Source organism: Salvelinus alpinus, chromosome 2, assembly GCF_045679555.1.
Source record: "Salvelinus alpinus chromosome 2, SLU_Salpinus.1, whole genome shotgun sequence".
Lineage (NCBI taxonomy): Eukaryota > Metazoa > Chordata > Actinopteri > Salmoniformes > Salmonidae > Salvelinus > Salvelinus alpinus.
In genome coordinates, this window is record NC_092087.1 from 49928433 (window position 1) to 49947455 (window position 19023).

At 39.6% G+C, this 19023-nt stretch overlaps 1 protein-coding gene across 1 annotated transcript; it reads right to left on the bottom strand.

Annotated features, from left to right (window-relative positions):
• Window positions 1–885: 885 nt before the first annotated feature.
• On the bottom strand, window positions 886–16954 carry LOC139564313 (uncharacterized). The gene is made up of 19 exons (XM_071383738.1): window positions 16481–16954; window positions 15676–15720; window positions 14914–15225; window positions 11293–11340; window positions 10947–10976; window positions 10507–10560; window positions 8413–8460; window positions 8067–8096; window positions 7627–7680; window positions 5533–5580; window positions 5187–5216; window positions 4749–4802; window positions 4466–4513; window positions 4117–4146; window positions 3695–3748; window positions 2615–3035; window positions 2400–2516; window positions 2064–2104; window positions 886–1919 (listed from the first exon to the last, which is right to left on the bottom strand). The coding sequence occupies exons 1-16, from the start codon at window positions 16536–16538 to the stop codon at window positions 2917–2919; spliced, it is 1062 nt and encodes a 353-aa protein (XP_071239839.1). The 5' UTR covers window positions 16539–16954; the 3' UTR covers window positions 886–1919; window positions 2064–2104; window positions 2400–2516; window positions 2615–2916.
• Between the last annotated feature and the right edge of the window lie 2069 nt (window positions 16955–19023).

The window sequence follows — 19023 nt, forward strand, 5'->3', positions numbered from 1 at the left end:
TCGCACCAAAAAACGTTCATCTCTAGGAGACAGAACGCGTCTCCTTCCTGAGCGGTATGACGGCTGTGTGGTCCCATGGTGTTTATACTTGCGTACTATTGTTGGTACAGATGAGTGTGGTACCTTCAGGAGTTTGGAAATTGCTCCCACGGATGAACCAGCCTTGTGAAGGCCTACATTTCTTTTCTGAGGTCTTGGCTGATATCTTTTGATTTTCCTATGATGTCAAGCAAAGAGGCACTGAGTTTGAAGGTAGGCCTTGAAATACATCCACAGGTGCACCTCCAATTGACTCTAATTGTGTAAATTAGCCTATCAGAAGCTTCTAAAGCCATGACATCATTTTCTGGAATTTTCCAAGCTGCTTAAAGGCACAGTCAACTTAGTGTATGTAAACTTCTGACCCACTGGAATTGTGATACAGTGAAATAATCTGTCTGTAAACAATTGTTGGAAATATTACTTGTGTCATGCACAAAGTAGATGTCCTAACCGACTTGCCAAAACTATAGTTTGTTAACAAGAAATTTGTGGACTGGTTGAAAAACGAGTTTTAATGACTCCAACCTAAGTGTATGTAAACTGCCGACTTCAACTGTACTACCTCAACTAACCGGTGCCCCAGCACATTGACTCTGTATTGGTACCCCTCTGTATATTGTCTCGCTATTGTTCTTTTACTGCTGCTCTTCAAATACAAATAACTTTGAACTCTTATTCTTATCCACATTTTTTTGAAACGTCATTGTTGGTTAGGGAATCGTAAGCATTTCACTGTAATGTCTACACCAGTTGCATCCGGCGAATGTGACTAATAAAATTGGATTTGATTTGTATAATCAAGATCAAAATCAAAATAATGTCAAATGCTAACAAAGACGAGGGAATGGTTGAAGTCAATTTATTCTGCTTACTTTTTGTGGTTGTAGAGAACATTTCAAACAGAGCAAAAAAACATAGGATTTTTTTTTTCTGTACCTCAAGGGTCTTATAGAAGAGGGAGTTATATAGGAGGTAAGGGGGAGCCACCCCTTTTTTCAACAAACAAAGCCCTCCCCCATTGCCTGATCCACCATCCTGACCACTGGGTTCAGGTGTGTATCGAAACAGAATGTAGAGATGTAGGATCTGAAAAGCATTTAGAAAATCTACATTTTTAAGTTCTGATTATCTGATGTTGCCAACAATGTAAACACTTTTAAAACCGAAATATTATATTTAGATTTAGATTTTACTTCATAAATTGTTTCCAACCGTTATGGAAGGAGGTATCACACAGATAACAGAATATACTTAAATACAGTATACATTTAGCATTTACTGGCGGGGAATACTATATTTTTTTAAAGGGGAGTAAAACCCGAACCCACCCAACACCCCCAAATAAAAAAACTAACACAGTAGCCACTATTATGGACAGGCATGTAACAGAAACCAGGTGTCCATGTGTGATACAGTAGATCAGGGCCCATTCTAGCATTTTGGGGGCCCTAAGCTAGATTTGCCCACCTCGCTGGAAAACATTTTAGTGGCCCCCCTCATGGCGGGGGAGAGAAACATGTGCAGCTTTAAAGCTAATTTCCTACAATTCTACTCATTGTGCCATGGGGTTGAAGAAAGAAATTCAGTTTTAAAGCTAATTTCCTGTAATTCTACACATTTTGCCAAGGGATAGCAGCCGCTTATGTCGCTTATGCCTAGAAATGGTACTGCAGTAGATGTATTAGATACTTATTTACAGTAGCATAATGTATGATAAATAAAGGACATCCTGAAAGAAACAGTATTTCTGTGAGACAAAGCTACAGAAAGCCAGTGGTGTCGTTTCAGTGTGCCTGCAGAAGACTGTACAACCCATCCGGCTGGGCTGAGGTTGCTGGTCTGTCGGGGATTGAGCTGTATACGTGGGACGCATCAGACTTGAGAAAAGAAACATACAGTTTAACTTCAGTCCCTTGAATCTACAGTACTGTACATGTAATGTATTCTAAAAGGATGTAGCATCAATCTGAAACTGAGAGTAGTTCACAATCACCATACATAGTGGGTGATTCTGAACTTACATGGTCTTTTTCAGATGACTGTCCATTCTCTTCAACAAGGCCTGTACAACACAGAGGGAGCCTGAGTTAGAGTTTCTGTGTATTTATTTGTGTGTGTGTGTGTGTGTGTTACTTTGCTGTTCTTGATGTCACTTCACACTTCTCCTTCTGACTCAAACCACCCTGCAGACTTACAGCTCTGTTCTCACGCTTTCAAGATGCTCTGCCTAACACCTTATTTATGTTTTAAGTTAGTATAGTTGACATTAAGTGACAAAGTGTTATTGTGCTGAGGGTCCCATATTCACGTGCCAGGTGGGGAAGACAAGGACAGAAGACATTCTGTTACTAACTCACCTGAGGGCAAAAACGTGGACGGTACAGAGGTGATGAGAGAATAGATCCCAGCATCCCTTGAATCCAACATGGCTGCACTGCTCATAGCTCCCATCACCAAATCATCTAGAACAGAAACTAAAATAAAATGTTATTACAATTTGTGTCTGTAGATGCATGTGTGTAGTTGTGTTAGTAGTGTGTGCAGTGTTTGATGTATTTTGTTTGGAACATACATTGGCTGTGATCATCCTGTCTGGCTGTAGGTCTGTACAACATAAAAGTATAAGAAGGTTGTGGTAAGAACATCTCATCATGGACAATACAGAACTAAAGGTTGATACAATCTGCATCATATTCACAAGGAGAATTCTTACCTCTGAGAATGTTTCTCTGAAAAACAAATTAGACCATATTATATTGAATATAGCCTACCCTAAACAATATCACCAACAGGAGTTGATAGACTTACCCATGTCAAAGGCACTTACATTAATATGACAAAGGAAAATGTTTGAAAAATATTTGATATACAGAATCAGAAGTACTCACTGGTCCTCCTGCAGAGATAGACAGCTGTCAATCCCATCAGGAACACGGCCACTCCAGAAGCCACACCCACTGCTATCTGCCATAATTGCACAGCTGTTTGGTGACCTGATGTCATCAGGAGAGGTCATTAGCTCTTAATCTCAAACTAAATACTTAAATGGTAAACCATATTATTGTCAGTCTTAGAAAATGTTTCTGTTTTCATATGTGTGAGAAAAGACAGCTTGTCAGCTAAACATTTGACATTTACAGTTAAGTAACTTTGCAGACGATCTTATCCAGAGTGACTTACATCAGTTATTTCATCTTAAGATAGCTAGGTGAGACAACAACATATCACAATCGTAGCCAGTTCCCTCAACTAAGTAGTTATCAGCAAAGTCAGTGTTAGTAGGAAAACACAAGTTCATTTTTGCCGTGGGATTACTAAAAAAGGATACTTATCCGAAACTATATTTTTACACTTTGAATTCACAACGCTGTCTTTGGAGCTTTGACCTCCTGTGTGCCAATGTGTGATAAAAAAAAGTATTAATACAAAAACCTGGGTAAGATAAAGGTAGTCTATTTGTTTCAGTTTTGCTAACTTAAGATGACCAACATACCTGATGTAGGAAGAGAAAAAATATGTTTCATATCTAAGAAAAGTACAACGGTTTAGAGGGAAAGTACAAACAGCGATGAATAGGTTTATGAGTAAACCAGTTGCAGCTTTAATGAATTCGAGTGAACAAAAATGAAATAGCCATCTAAGCGATGCTTACTAGTTGGTCTCACTGTGACGTCAGGGGTCAAAGTAGAAGTAACAGTCAAACCTGCTGGAAAGTAATACAAGTTAATTCTGTATCTGAGTACACAAGACAATAGGTATTCATTATTTCTGAGTCAGTAGAACACAACTGATTCTGTAGAAATATTAAATGTTCACTATTTTATAATTTGTTAAAACCTTGACTGCATGTACAATTGGAAAAAGTATTTGAACGCCCAACCCAGAAGCCACACCCACTGCTGCCTGCCATAATTGCACAGCTATTTGGTGACATTAGGAAGGTCATTAGCTTGTGTTCCCAGGGTCAATACCACATCTCAAGAGTTGATCAACATTTTAATTGTGGGGTGGTATGTCTCAGTTGTTTGATTTGTGTAGGAAAAGACAGGTAGTCAGCTAGAGAAGGATACTTACCCAGAATGCTTTCTGTGGAGCTTTGACCTCCTGGGCACATGCAAGAGAGAGACTGTTTAATAACAGTTAACACACAACACAACTTATTACGCCACTAAACTAAAATAATAAGGACTCTTTGGGGTGTCAGTTGTCAAAGTAGAACTAGTAGTCGAACCTGGTGCAAAGCAAAGTCATTGGATCTGATTATACAATAATAAATGTATCTAAATGGGTTGATTTAATTAATGAAAGATCAACCTCTTTTTTTAAACAGGGGAAGTTTGTGAGTAAGAAAACCTGGGTAAGATTAAGCTATTCTATTTGTTTTAAGTTCTATCTGCTAACTAGAAAAAGATTACTAACACACCTGATGTAGGATTCACTGCTGTGCTGGGGGTCAAAGGAGATGTCAAACCTGGTGAGATGAGAGAACTCATATTACACAAAAACAAATGTATTAATCACATTTGTTTCATATCTACTATGGTCATTTTAAGAAGGAAGTTAGAAGCATCCAATGCATTACCTACAGACTGAAAGGACAAGCAGATTTGAATAGGTATATTGTTCTTGTAAACCAGTTGGAGCTTTACTGAATTAATGTGAACAAAAATATTCTAGTTACTAAGCTAAATTTAGGGCCTACTTACTTGTAGTTGGTCTAACTGTGATGCCAGTAATCAAAGTAGAAATAACAGTCGAATCTGTTGGGAGAAATAAAAAGTGATTGTATATCTGATTACACAAGTATAAAGGTATTTATTATTTGTCAGATAACAACAGAACTCAGTCAGTAGAGAGATTACATGTTCAGAATTTCATTATATGGCATATTATTGTTAAAATCTAGACCATTGACTGATTTGACAATTGAAAAGTATTTGAATGCCCACTCCAGAAGCCACACCCACTGCTGCCTGCCATAATTGCACAGCTGTTTGGTGACATTGGGAAGGTCATTAGCTTGTGTTCCCAGGGTCAATACCACATCTCAAGAGTTTATACAAATGTTCATTGTGAGGTTGTATGTTTCAGTTGTTTGATTTGTGTAGGAAAAGACAGGTAGTCAGCTAGAGAAGGATACTTACCCAGAACACTTTCTGTGGAGCTTTGACCTCCTGGGAACATGCAAGAGAGAGACTTGTTAACAGTTAACACACAACACAACTTATTACGCCACTAAACTAAAATCATTAGGGCTCTTTGGTGTGTCAGTTGTCAAAGTAGAACTAGTAGTCGAACCTGATGCAAAGCAAAGTCATTGGATCTGATTATACAATAATAAATGTATCTAAATGGGTTGATTTAATTAATGAAAGATCAACCTCTTTTTTTAAACAGGGGAAGTTTGTGAGTAAGAAAACCTGGGTAAGATTAAGCTATTCTATTTGTTTTAAGTTCTATCTGCTAACTAGAAAAAGATGACTAGCACACCTGATGTAGGATTCACTGCTGTGCTGGGGGTCAAAGGAGAGGTCAAACCTGGTGAGATGAGAGAACTCATATTACACAAAAACAAATGTATTAATCAAATTTGTTTCATATCTACTATGGTCATTTTAAGAAGGAAGTTAGAAGCAGCCAATGCATTACCTACAGACTGAAAGGACAAGCAGCTTTGAATAGGTATATTTTTCTTGTAAACCAGTTGGCGCTTTACTGAATTAAAACATCTTGTCAATATGGGCGCGCTGTTTCCACTTTGGAAAAAATCGTGCCCAAATTAAACTGCCTCGTACTCTATTCTAGATCGTACAATATGCATATTATTATTACTATTGGATAGAAAACACTCTCAAGTTTCTAAAACTGTTTGAATTATATTTGTGAGTAAAACAGAACTCATTTTGCAGCAAACTTCCAGACAGGAAGTGAAAAATCTGAAAACGATGCTCTGTTCCAGGGCCTGCCTATTGAATTGCCTTATATTTATGGATATGCATGCACTGCATACGCCTTCCACTAGATGTCAACAGGCAGTGGAAGGTGGAATGGGGTGTCTAGCTTGATCTGAGGTCGAACAAGAGCTCTTGGAATGACGTGACCAGAATTTCCTTTGTCTACCAGTGCGCGGGAAGTACCTCCATATTGCCTTATGATAAGCGTTCGGTATACACGGCTAATATCTCCGGCTTTGTTTTTATTTGATACATATTAGAAAAACATCATAAAGTAGGTTTTCTCAACCGAGTTTCATCAGTTTATTCAACGTTTAATGGGACTTTTGGAGTTTTCCGTTCTCTGCGTCGAGAGAAATTTGGAACGTCATCAACATTGGCTAGCCTTGTGGAGCGAATTCGACAGGAGAGAAGGACATTCTAAAACCAAACAACGATTTATTCTGGACAAAGGACTCCTTGTACAAGTTCTGATGGAAGCTCAGCAAAAGTAAGAACAATTTATGATGTTATTTCGTATTTCTGTGGAAAATGTTTAGTCCTATTATCCGCCCTTTTTGCGGGCGCTGTCTCGCTATAACGTAAGCTGTTTGTTATGGTAAAGTTCTTTTTTTAAATCTAACACGGCGGTTGCATTAAAAACTAGTGTATCTTTCATTTGCTGTCCAACATGCATTTTTTAGTAAAGTTTATGATGAGTTCTTTGGTCAGATTAGGTGAGTGTCCAAAATAGCTCCGGACAATTTGGTGAATCGATGCTACATATTCACAATGTATAACCACGGTTTGCAGCTCTAAATATGCACATTTTCGAACAAAACATAAGTGTATTGTATAACCTGATGTTATAAGACTGTCATCTGATGAAGTTGGTCAAGGTTAGTGATTAGTTTTATATCTTTTGCTGTTTTTTGCGATCGCTACCTTTTGCTGCTAATAAATGCATTTGTGTGTTTGGCTATTGTGGTAAGCTAATATAATGCTATATTGTGTTTTCGCTGTAAAACACTTAAAAAATCTGAAATATTGGCTGGATTCACAAGATGTTTAACTTTCATTTGCTGTACACCATGTATTTTTCATAAATGTTTTATGATGAGTATTTAGGTATTTCACGTTGCTCTCTGTAATTATTCTGGCTGCTTTGGTGATATTTTTGATGGTAGCTGCAATGTAAAACTATGATTTATACCTCAATTATGCACATTTTCGAACAAAACATACATGTATTGTATAACATGTTATAAGACTGTCATCTGATGAAGTTGTTTCTTGGTTAGTGACTAATTATATCTCTATTTGGTCGGTTTTGTGATAGCTACCTATGCGGTAGAAAAAAGTATTTTGCTATTGTGGTTAGCTAATAGAAATACATATTGTGTTTTCGCTGTAAAACATTTAAAAAATCGGAAATGATGGCTGGATTCACAAGATGTTTATCTTTCATTTACTGTATTGGACTTGTGATTTCATGAAAATTATTTTATATGATATCCCTGTCGCGTTAGGCTAGGCTATGCTAGTCAGCTTTTTTGATGAGGATGCTCCCAGATCCGGGATGGGTAGCAATGAAAGGTTAATGTAAACAAAAATATTCTAATTACTAAGCTAAAACTTAGGGCCTACATACTTGTAGTTGGTCTCACTGTGATGCCAGGGGTCAAAGTAGAAGTAACAGTCAAATCTGCTGGGAGAAATAAAAAGTGATTGTATATCTGGTTACACAAGTATAAAGGTATTTATTATTTGTCAGATAACAACAGAACTCAGTCAGTAGAGAGAGTACATGTTCAGAATTTCATTATATGGCATATTATTGTTAAAATATAGACCATTGACTGAATGTACAATTGGAAAACGTATTTGAACGCCCATTCCAGAAGCCACATTTACTGCTGCATGCCATAATTGCACAGCTGTTTGGTGACATTGGGAAGGTCATTAGCTTGTGTTCCCAGGGTCAATACCACATCTCAAGAGTTTATACAAATGTTCATTGTGAGGTTGTATGTTTCAGTTGTTTGATTTGTGTAGGAAAAGACAGGTAGTCAGCTAGAGAAGGATACTTACCCAGAACACTTTCTGTGGAGCTTTGACCTCCTGGGAACATGCAAGAGAGAGACTTGTTAACAGTTAACACACAACACAACTTATTACGCCACTAAACTAAAATCATTAGGGCTCTTTGGTGTGTCAGTTGTCAAAGTAGAACTAGTAGTCGAACCTGATGCAAAGCAAAGTCATTGGATCTGATTATACAATAATAAATGTATCTAAATGGGTTGATTTAATTAATGAAAGATCAACCTCTTTTTTTAAACAGGGGAAGTTTGTGAGTAAGAAAACCTGGGTAAGATTAAGCTATTCTATTTGTTTTAAGTTCTATCTGCTAACTAGAAAAAGATGACTAGCACACCTGATGTAGGATTCACTGCTGTGCTGGGGGTCAAAGGAGAGGTCAAACCTGGTGAGATGAGAGAACTCATATTACACAAAAACAAATGTATTAATCAAATTTGTTTCATATCTACTATGGTCATTTTAAGAAGGAAGTTAGAAGCAGCCAATGCATTACCTACAGACTGAAAGGACAAGCAGCTTTGAATAGGTATATTTTTCTTGTAAACCAGTTGGAGCTTTACTGAATTAAAACATCTTGTCAATATGGGGGCGCTGTTTCCACTTTGGAAAAAATCGTGCCCAAATTAAACTGCCTCGTACTCTATTCTAGATCGTACAATATGCATATTATTATTACTATTGGATAGAAAACACTCTCAAGTTTCTAAAACTGTTTGAATTATATTTGTGAGTAAAACAGAACTCATTTTGCAGCAAACTTCCAGACAGGAAGTGAAAAATCTGAAAACGATGCTCTGTTCCAGGGCCTGCCTATTGAATTGCCTTATATTTATGGATATGCATGCACTGCATACGCCTTCCACTAGATGTCAACAGGCAGTGGAAGGTGGAATGGGGTGTCTAGCTTGATCTGAGGTCGAACAAGAGCTCTTGGAATGACGTGACCAGAATTTCCTTTGTCTACCAGTGCGCGGGAAGTACCTCCATATTGCCTTATGATAAGCGTTCGGTATACACGGCTAATATCTCCGGCTTTGTTTTTATTTGATACATATTAGAAAAACATCATAAAGTAGGTTTTCTCAACCGAGTTTCATCAGTTTATTCAACGTTTAATGGGACTTTTGGAGTTTTCCGTTCTCTGCGTCGAGAGAAATTTGGAACGTCATCAACATTGGCTAGCCTTGTGGAGCGAATTCGACAGGAGAGAAGGACATTCTAAAACCAAACAACGATTTATTCTGGACAAAGGACTCCTTGTACAAGTTCTGATGGAAGCTCAGCAAAAGTAAGAACAATTTATGATGTTATTTCGTATTTCTGTGGAAAATGTTTAGTCCTATTATCCGCCCTTTTTGCGGGCGCTGTCTCGCTATAACGTAAGCTGTTTGTTATGGTAAAGTTCTTTTTTTAAATCTAACACGGCGGTTGCATTAAAAACTAGTGTATCTTTCATTTGCTGTCCAACATGCATTTTTTAGTAAAGTTTATGATGAGTTCTTTGGTCAGATTAGGTGAGTGTCCAAAATAGCTCCGGACAATTTGGTGAATCGATGCTACATATTCACAATGTATAACCACGGTTTGCAGCTCTAAATATGCACATTTTCGAACAAAACATAAGTGTATTGTATAACCTGATGTTATAAGACTGTCATCTGATGAAGTTGGTCAAGGTTAGTGATTAGTTTTATATCTTTTGCTGTTTTTTGCGATCGCTACCTTTTGCTGCTAATAAATGCATTTGTGTGTTTGGCTATTGTGGTAAGCTAATATAATGCTATATTGTGTTTTCGCTGTAAAACACTTAAAAAATCTGAAATATTGGCTGGATTCACAAGATGTTTAACTTTCATTTGCTGTACACCATGTATTTTTCATAAATGTTTTATGATGAGTATTTAGGTATTTCACGTTGCTCTCTGTAATTATTCTGGCTGCTTTGGTGATATTTTTGATGGTAGCTGCAATGTAAAACTATGATTTATACCTCAATTATGCACATTTTCGAACAAAACATACATGTATTGTATAACATGTTATAAGACTGTCATCTGATGAAGTTGTTTCTTGGTTAGTGACTAATTATATCTCTATTTGGTCGGTTTTGTGATAGCTACCTATGCGGTAGAAAAAAGTATTTTGCTATTGTGGTTAGCTAATAGAAATACATATTGTGTTTTCGCTGTAAAACATTTAAAAAATCGGAAATGATGGCTGGATTCACAAGATGTTTATCTTTCATTTACTGTATTGGACTTGTGATTTCATGAAAATTATTTTATATGATATCCCTGTCGCGTTAGGCTAGGCTATGCTAGTCAGCTTTTTTGATGAGGATGCTCCCAGATCCGGGATGGGTAGCAATGAAAGGTTAATGTAAACAAAAATATTCTAATTACTAAGCTAAAACTTAGGGCCTACATACTTGTAGTTGGTCTCACTGTGATGCCAGGGGTCAAAGTAGAAGTAACAGTCAAATCTGCTGGGAGAAATAAAAAGTGATTGTATATCTGGTTACACAAGTATAAAGGTATTTATTATTTGTCAGATAACAACAGAACTCAGTCAGTAGAGAGAGTACATGTTCAGAATTTCATTATATGGCATATTATTGTTAAAATATAGACCATTGACTGAATGTACAATTGGAAAACGTATTTGAACGCCCATTCCAGAAGCCACATTTACTGCTGCATGCCATAATTGCACAGCTGTTTGGTGACATTGGGAAGGTCATTAGCTTGTGTTCCCAGGGTCAATACCACATCTCAAGAGTTTATACAAATGTTCATTGTGAGGTTGTATGTTTCAGTTGTTTGATTTGTGTAGGAAAAGACAGGTAGTCAGCTAGAGAAGGATACTTACCCAGAACACTTTCTGTGGAGCTTTGACCTCCTGGGAACATGCAAGAGAGAGACTTGTTAACAGTTAACACACAACACAACTTATTACGCCACTAAACTAAAATCATTAGGGCTCTTTGGTGTGTCAGTTGTCAAAGTAGAACTAGTAGTCGAACCTGATGCAAAGCAAAGTCATTGGATCTGATTATACAATAATAAATGTATCTAAATGGGTTGATTTAATTAATGAAAGATCAACCTCTTTTTTTAAACAGGGGAAGTTTGTGAGTAAGAAAACCTGGGTAAGATTAAGCTATTCTATTTGTTTTAAGTTCTATCTGCTAACTAGAAAAAGATGACTAGCACACCTGATGTAGGATTCACTGCTGTGCTGGGGGTCAAAGGAGAGGTCAAACCTGGTGAGATGAGAGAACTCATATTACACAAAAACAAATGTATTAATCAAATTTGTTTCATATCTACTATGGTCATTTTAAGAAGGAAGTTAGAAGCAGCCAATGCATTACCTACAGACTGAAAGGACAAGCAGCTTTGAATAGGTATATTTTTCTTGTAAACCAGTTGGAGCTTTACTGAATTAAAACATCTTGTCAATATGGGGGCGCTGTTTCCACTTTGGAAAAAATCGTGCCCAAATTAAACTGCCTCGTACTCTATTCTAGATCGTACAATATGCATATTATTATTACTATTGGATAGAAAACACTCTCAAGTTTCTAAAACTGTTTGAATTATATTTGTGAGTAAAACAGAACTCATTTTGCAGCAAACTTCCAGACAGGAAGTGAAAAATCTGAAAACGATGCTCTGTTCCAGGGCCTGCCTATTGAATTGCCTTATATTTATGGATATGCATGCACTGCATACGCCTTCCACTAGATGTCAACAGGCAGTGGAAGGTGGAATGGGGTGTCTAGCTTGATCTGAGGTCGAACAAGAGCTCTTGGAATGACGTGACCAGAATTTCCTTTGTCTACCAGTGCGCGGGAAGTACCTCCATATTGCCTTATGATAAGCGTTCGGTATACACGGCTAATATCTCCGGCTTTGTTTTTATTTGATACATATTAGAAAAACATCATAAAGTAGGTTTTCTCAACCGAGTTTCATCAGTTTATTCAACGTTTAATGGGACTTTTGGAGTTTTCCGTTCTCTGCGTCGAGAGAAATTTGGAACGTCATCAACATTGGCTAGCCTTGTGGAGCGAATTCGACAGGAGAGAAGGACATTCTAAAACCAAACAACGATTTATTCTGGACAAAGGACTCCTTGTACAAGTTCTGATGGAAGCTCAGCAAAAGTAAGAACAATTTATGATGGTATTTCGTATTTCTGTGGAAAATGTTTAGTCCTATTATCCGCCCTTTTTGCGGGCGCTGTCTCGCTATAACGTAAGCTGTTTGTTATGGTAAAGTTCTTTTTTTAAATCTAACACGGCGGTTGCATTAAAAACTAGTGTATCTTTCATTTGCTGTCCAACATGCATTTTTTAGTAAAGTTTATGATGAGTTCTTTGGTCAGATTAGGTGAGTGTCCAAAATAGCTCCGGACAATTTGGTGAATCGATGCTACATATTCACAATGTATAACCACGGTTTGCAGCTCTAAATATGCACATTTTCGAACAAAACATAAGTGTATTGTATAACCTGATGTTATAAGACTGTCATCTGATGAAGTTGGTCAAGGTTAGTGATTAGTTTTATATCTTTTGCTGTTTTTTGCGATCGCTACCTTTTGCTGCTAATAAATGCATTTGTGTGTTTGGCTATTGTGGTAAGCTAATATAATGCTATATTGTGTTTTCGCTGTAAAACACTTAAAAAATCTGAAATATTGGCTGGATTCATTTAGTTAGAAAACAACACAACTCAGTCAACAGAAAGATGACATGTTCACAATATCACATTATTGTTGACACCCAGACCTTTGACTGAATGTACAATTGGAAACAGTATTTGCAAAGACGGTCCCTTAGAGGACCAATACACCTGTTGTAGGACTCTGTAACGCTCGTCGTAATCCTCCTCGTCTGAGGAGGAGCAAGGATCGGACCAAAGCGCAGCGTGGATTGAATACATACTTTAATTATTTAAACGAAGATGAAAAACACTTGACAAAATACAAAACAATAAACGATGTGAACAAACGAATGAAAACAGTACCGTGTGGCGAACAAACACAGACACGGCAACAATCACCCACAAACAAACAGTGAGAACAGCCTACCTTAATATGGTTTCCAATCAGAGACAACGTAAAACACCTGCCTCTGATTGAGAACCATATCAGGCTAGTTAGACAACCCTAAACCAATGAAAACACATAACATGGAATATACCCACCCAGCTCACGTCCTGACCAACTAAACAAAAACTAAACAAAGGAAATAAGGTCAGGAACGTGACAGTACCCCACCCCAAGGTGCGGACTCCGGCCGCAAAACCTAAACCTATAGGGGAGGGTCTGGGTGGGCATCTGTCCACGGTGGCGGCTCTGGCGCTGGACGTGGCCCGCACCCCACCATAGTCACTACCCGCTTTCGTGGCCTCCTTTTAACTGCAACCCTCCAAATTAACCCCACTGGACTGATGGGCGCCTCCAGACGGAGGGGCAGCTCCGGACTGAGGGGCAGCTCCGGACTAAGGGGCAGCTCCGGACTGAGGGGCAGCTCCGGACTGAGGGGCAGCTCCGGACTGAGGGGCCGCTCCGGACTGAGGGGCCGCTCCGGACTGAGGGGCCGCTCCGGACTGAGGGGCAGCTCCGGACTGAGGGGGAATTCCGGCATTGCCGGCGTGCCGGCGTGACAGGTAGCTCTGGCAGCTCCTGGCTGGCTGGCGGCTCTGGCAGCTCCTGGCTGGCTGGCGGCTCTGGCAGCTCCTGGCTGGCTGGCAGCTCTGTCAGTGCCTGGCTGGCTGGCGGCTCTGGCAGCACCTGGCTGGCTGGCGGCTCTGGCAGCTCCTGGCTGGCGGCTCTGGCAGCTCCTGGCTGGCGGGTGGCTCTGGCTGCTCCTGGCTGGCGGCCGGCTCTGGTGGCTCCTGACTGACGGACGGCTCTAGCGGCTCCTGACTGACGGACGGCTCTGAAGGCTCAGGACAGACGGGCGGCTTTGAAGGCTCAGGACAGACGGGCGGCTTTGAAGGCTCAGGACAGACGGGCAGCTCAGATGGCACTGGGCAGACGGGCAGCGCAGGCGGCGCTGGGCAGACGGACAGCTCAGACGGCGCTGGGCAGACGGGCAGTGCAGGCGGCGCTGGGCAGACGCTGGGCAGACGTACAGCGCAGACGGCGCTGGGCAGACGGCAGACTCTGGCCGGCTGAGGCGCACAGTAGGCCTGCACATTTGTGGCCTGCAGGGCTCTGGCAGTGCTCCTCCTTGCACAAAGGCAGAGGTAGCGGTCCTGCTGCTGGGTTGTTGCCCTCCTACGGCCTCCTCCACGTCTCCTGATGTACTGGCCTGTCTCCTGGTAGCGCCTCCATGCTCTGGACACTACGCTGACAGACACAGCAAACCTTCTTGCCACAGCTCGCATTGATGTGCCATCCTGGATGAGCTGCACTACCTGAGCCACTTGTGTGGGTTGTAGACTCCGTCTCATGCTACCACTAGAGTGAAAGCACCGCCAGCATTCAAATGTGACCAAAAAATCAGCCAGGAAGCATAGGACCTGAGAAGTGGTCTGTGGTCACCACCTGCAGAACCACTCCTTTATTGGGGGTGTCTTGCTAATTGCCTATAATTTCCACCTGTTGTCTATTCCATTTGCACAACAGCATGTGAAATGTATTGTCAATCATTGTTGCTTCCTAAGTGGACAGTTTGATTTCACAGAAGTGTGATTGACTTGGAGTTACATTGTGTTGTTTAAGTGTTTTCCTTTATTTTTTTTGTTGAGATTTTATAATCAAAGTGAGTCAGATCATGAAGACCTGCAGCCATGACAGATTTGTTTAGAAAATGACTCACCTGTAATGCTTTTCCCATCACTGCGTAGAGAGAGAGAGTTTGGTCCTGAGCTCACTCTGTAATCACAGCTCACCTCTTTACGCCTCACTGACTGTAGACGACTGATCAGATCACTATTGTTTGGAAAGAATTGACAGAACTGCTGTCCGGATGCTGAGGTGGTTTTTCTCTTCTTGATCTTTGCTGTGAAGGATGGCTGACTCTCCTCTCCAACATACAGGTTACAGGTGGTGTTAGGACTGACGGATCCAGGAATCAAACAGACGATGTTGAAGTCCTCATCAAATTGTCCTGTAATGTCTGGTTTTGGATCTGTTAGGAAAGGAGAGAGACTCCTTTTTGCATCACTCTATTTGAATGTAATGTACATGTCACAATGGACACAATGGACAACTAACAGCATGTCTTATTTGATATCATGCATATTTATGAGTGCCATTTAATCATGTGTGCTGTGTTTACAACGATTTCCTTTCATTCTTAAGTGTGAAATGAATTGAAATCACATGGACTATTTTGCTTGCTTATATGGTGTGGGGGATGATGGAGTGTGTCACGTGTCATTTAGTTCTAAATTCATTTTCAATGTTTAAGTACTCATAGATATTGCAGCACCTGATCAACGTTTGAAAAATAAAAACTATTAATTCACTGTTGTCTATTAGATGATAACAATGCATCAACAATTATGTAGTTTGGATTAACAAGATAACTTTGATTGATTGATGGTATTATTATTTAGTAAAAGCAAAAAACACTCACAAGGACCTTGGTAATGACCTTGGGCTTCGATGTATTGGAAGGTGACTGGAAATAACACAATAGGTCTTGATCAGGAAAATGTACCATTCAAAAAAAGCATGAGAGACAAGAACACTTTGTAGAAGTTGGTAAATGTCACGTTCGTCATAACATTTAAGTGAGGAGGACCAAGGCGCAGCGTGATAACAATACCGTTTTCTTTAATGAAGACGAAAACGAAACGAACACTATACAAACTAATCAAAACAACAAACAGACGAACATGAAGCTATACAAACAATAAGTGCAGACACTGGCAACTTACACATAGACAATCACCCACAAACTACCTAATTACTATGGCTGTCTAAATATGGCTCCCAATCAGAGACAACGATAGACAGCTGTCTCTAATTGAGAACCAATCTAGGCAACCATAGACCTACATACACCTAGACTGAACAAAACCCCATAAACATACAAAACCCCTAGACAATACAAAACACATACATCCCCTATGTCACACCCTGACCTAACTAAAAATAATAAAGAAAACAAAGATAACTAAGGCCAGGGTGTGACAGTAAAGTATCATATACTACAATGGATCCGTGGGCATGTTATCAAGCAGTAGTCATTCTGATCTGAACAAAATATAATGATACAGAAAAATACATCAATAAGATGATCAATGGAATAAGACACAATTATTACAGCCATGAGATTCAGAAATATATAAAGAGTTCCTGAAGTAAAATATTAAAAGAGGAGAGAGAATCCTGTAGCACTAACAGATGATGGAACTTGGAATGGAAGAATAACTCACCCAAAAGGAGGATGACCAAAAACAGATGACCAGCCATATCAGGGATGAATAACGCCATTTGTCAGACATCTACAGACTGTTAGTCTGACTTCACAGAAGATGGTAACTGTGTCAGAGAGGATTGTTTGAATAGAGAAGTAGATGTGGAGCTTGTTCACAGGAAAACCACAGATAGCAGAAACCAGTCTCACACGGAAAGTGTGGCTAACGATGCAGAGGAACATTCAGAATAGTTTCTCAGTCACTATTTTTGTTGTCTCAGGCTATTTGTCTTTAACAGCTGATATGTTGCATAATTAGATGGCTTTAATTACATTTTCAAAACCAACAAACTAACTTGTCTGTCTGAGTAAAAGATTTGTCATTGACTTTCTGTTTTTATGTTTTTGACAACTGTATTTGTATTTGTGGTTGAGTTTTCTGATCTCTAAAGCGTAGTAACATGTCACTTTGATCACAGCTGGAAATGCTTGACCTGCCTACAGGATGAGCGAGTTTGACAGCTCAGCTGAACTGAGTCTCTCTCTCTCTGATGACTCCAGAACTCACTTTCAGCTGAGGAAGGTCTGTGAGAATAGAATAATTGAGGGGTTTATTTGCTAACTAGCGTTAGCACTAGTTATAACTTGCGAAACTACCTTCAACTTGGTTTCCATGAGTTCATCTGACTCTGGCTAAGTAGAAAAAGGGCTTAATTGACTAAATCTCATAATATCCATTTACGGATCTCTTCCATTACCTCATACTGCGACAGTATGGGGAATTAAGGAGATAATATATTCCTTAATTGCTTCATGTAATAGTTTATGACAACAAACAGTATGATAAAATATCCCAAGAGGAACATGGTAGTCATGGCACAACAGTACGTGGTTTACAACCATTGAAATAGTATTCTTACCCTGCATTGAGACTGCAGAAGGCTCACTGTATATGGATCTAAACTGTGAACCTGTAGCACTGTACTGCCATTGTATTTTGACCTCAGCTGGTGAACTTTGACCTGTTCATCTGAGCAGCTGAGCTCCTGTGAGTGTACAGAATGAAGCTAGAGTAAGTTCACTCTTCCCACTATGTAGAAGAAACACTGAGTTACAGAGACAAAAGGAGGACTCAGACAGCTCAGCTTAACTGAACTGTCTCTCTCTCTCTCTCTGATGACTGAAGGACACACTGTCAGACTAGGCTGAGGAAAGTCTGTGAAATTTGAATATTTGAAAGTCTGTGATATTTCACACTACGGCAATGTGTTAAATCTCGTATATTGTCTAAGTCTTATGTTCCCTTCATCAATATCATTGTACCCACAAACAGAGAACACAGAGAGACAGTGAATCTCCATATTAAGTTAACTAGCCTTTTACTGAGCAGATGACAGTGTCATGACGTTGGCCTGAGGGTGAGGTTTATGACCCCCCATAAATACCTTTCTCCCTTTCCTCTCTCTTGACTCTACCGAAGGACTCTTGAAAAGCCTTTGTTAAACATAGAGAGTCTGGGAACATCAAAAGGTGGGGGGAAAGGAACCATATTTCGGTAATCCACCCAGTTGAAAATATGCATTGGTACTCAATGAATATGATGCCAGATCAGTTGGCGTCTGAGACATTATGACTGATGACAGGACGATATAAACTGTATCTAGGAAAGTCTACAAATTCTAGTTATCAGATTCACATGGAATTGTTGTGCAATTTAAATGTTTAAATATGAAACTACTTGTGAAAAGATTAAATGTAATTTTAGCTTCCAAATGAGAGAATTGGGTTTTCATAAGGTTAAAGCTCTGCTCACTCAGTGAGAATATAGCACGAGCTTAAAAGTATGGCAACTTGGTATGAACTTTGAACTCTTATTCACTTCAGAAGTGATACCTCCTAGCCAATTGAGTTAGCCGCAGCCACGGTAAACGTGGGCTAGGAAAGGACGGACGACGTATCCAGTCTAACACACAACGACGATACTACAACTTATCCAGTTTACCACCAGAGACATTCTTCCGAGGACAGGAAGATCTCTGTTGGGCAACACGGCCTTCCATCTACGACCAACCTATTGAAGCGCAGCTCAGAGTAAATATTCCTTGCATTTTCCTTTTCCAAATGGGCGGTTATGTAGAATGCATAGGATTCTGTATATACGATAGCATGGCTCACGAGGTCCCATTGAGACCCAAAACCCTTTGTTCCTAGTCTTCCCTCGCTTTCATTCAAACCCAACCCCCTCTCTTTGTGTAACCAGCCATCATATTGTTTCCGTCCACCAGGGACGTTTTTCATGTATGAAATAATTAGTAATCAATTTACTATCCATTCTGTGTTTATTTAATTCTGTGTGATTATTTAGCGATTTAGTAAATAAATAATTAAACCAAATTTTGTATTGCTGATTCAGCTTGTTAGCCAGGGTTCGTGAAGATAATCAAGAATTCTATGATGTTCAGATGAGACTGAATAAGGTGACGATTGATGATTGACTGCTACTGATGTGTCACGACTTCCGCCAAAGTCAGTCCCTCTCCTTGTTCGAGCGGCGTTCGGCGG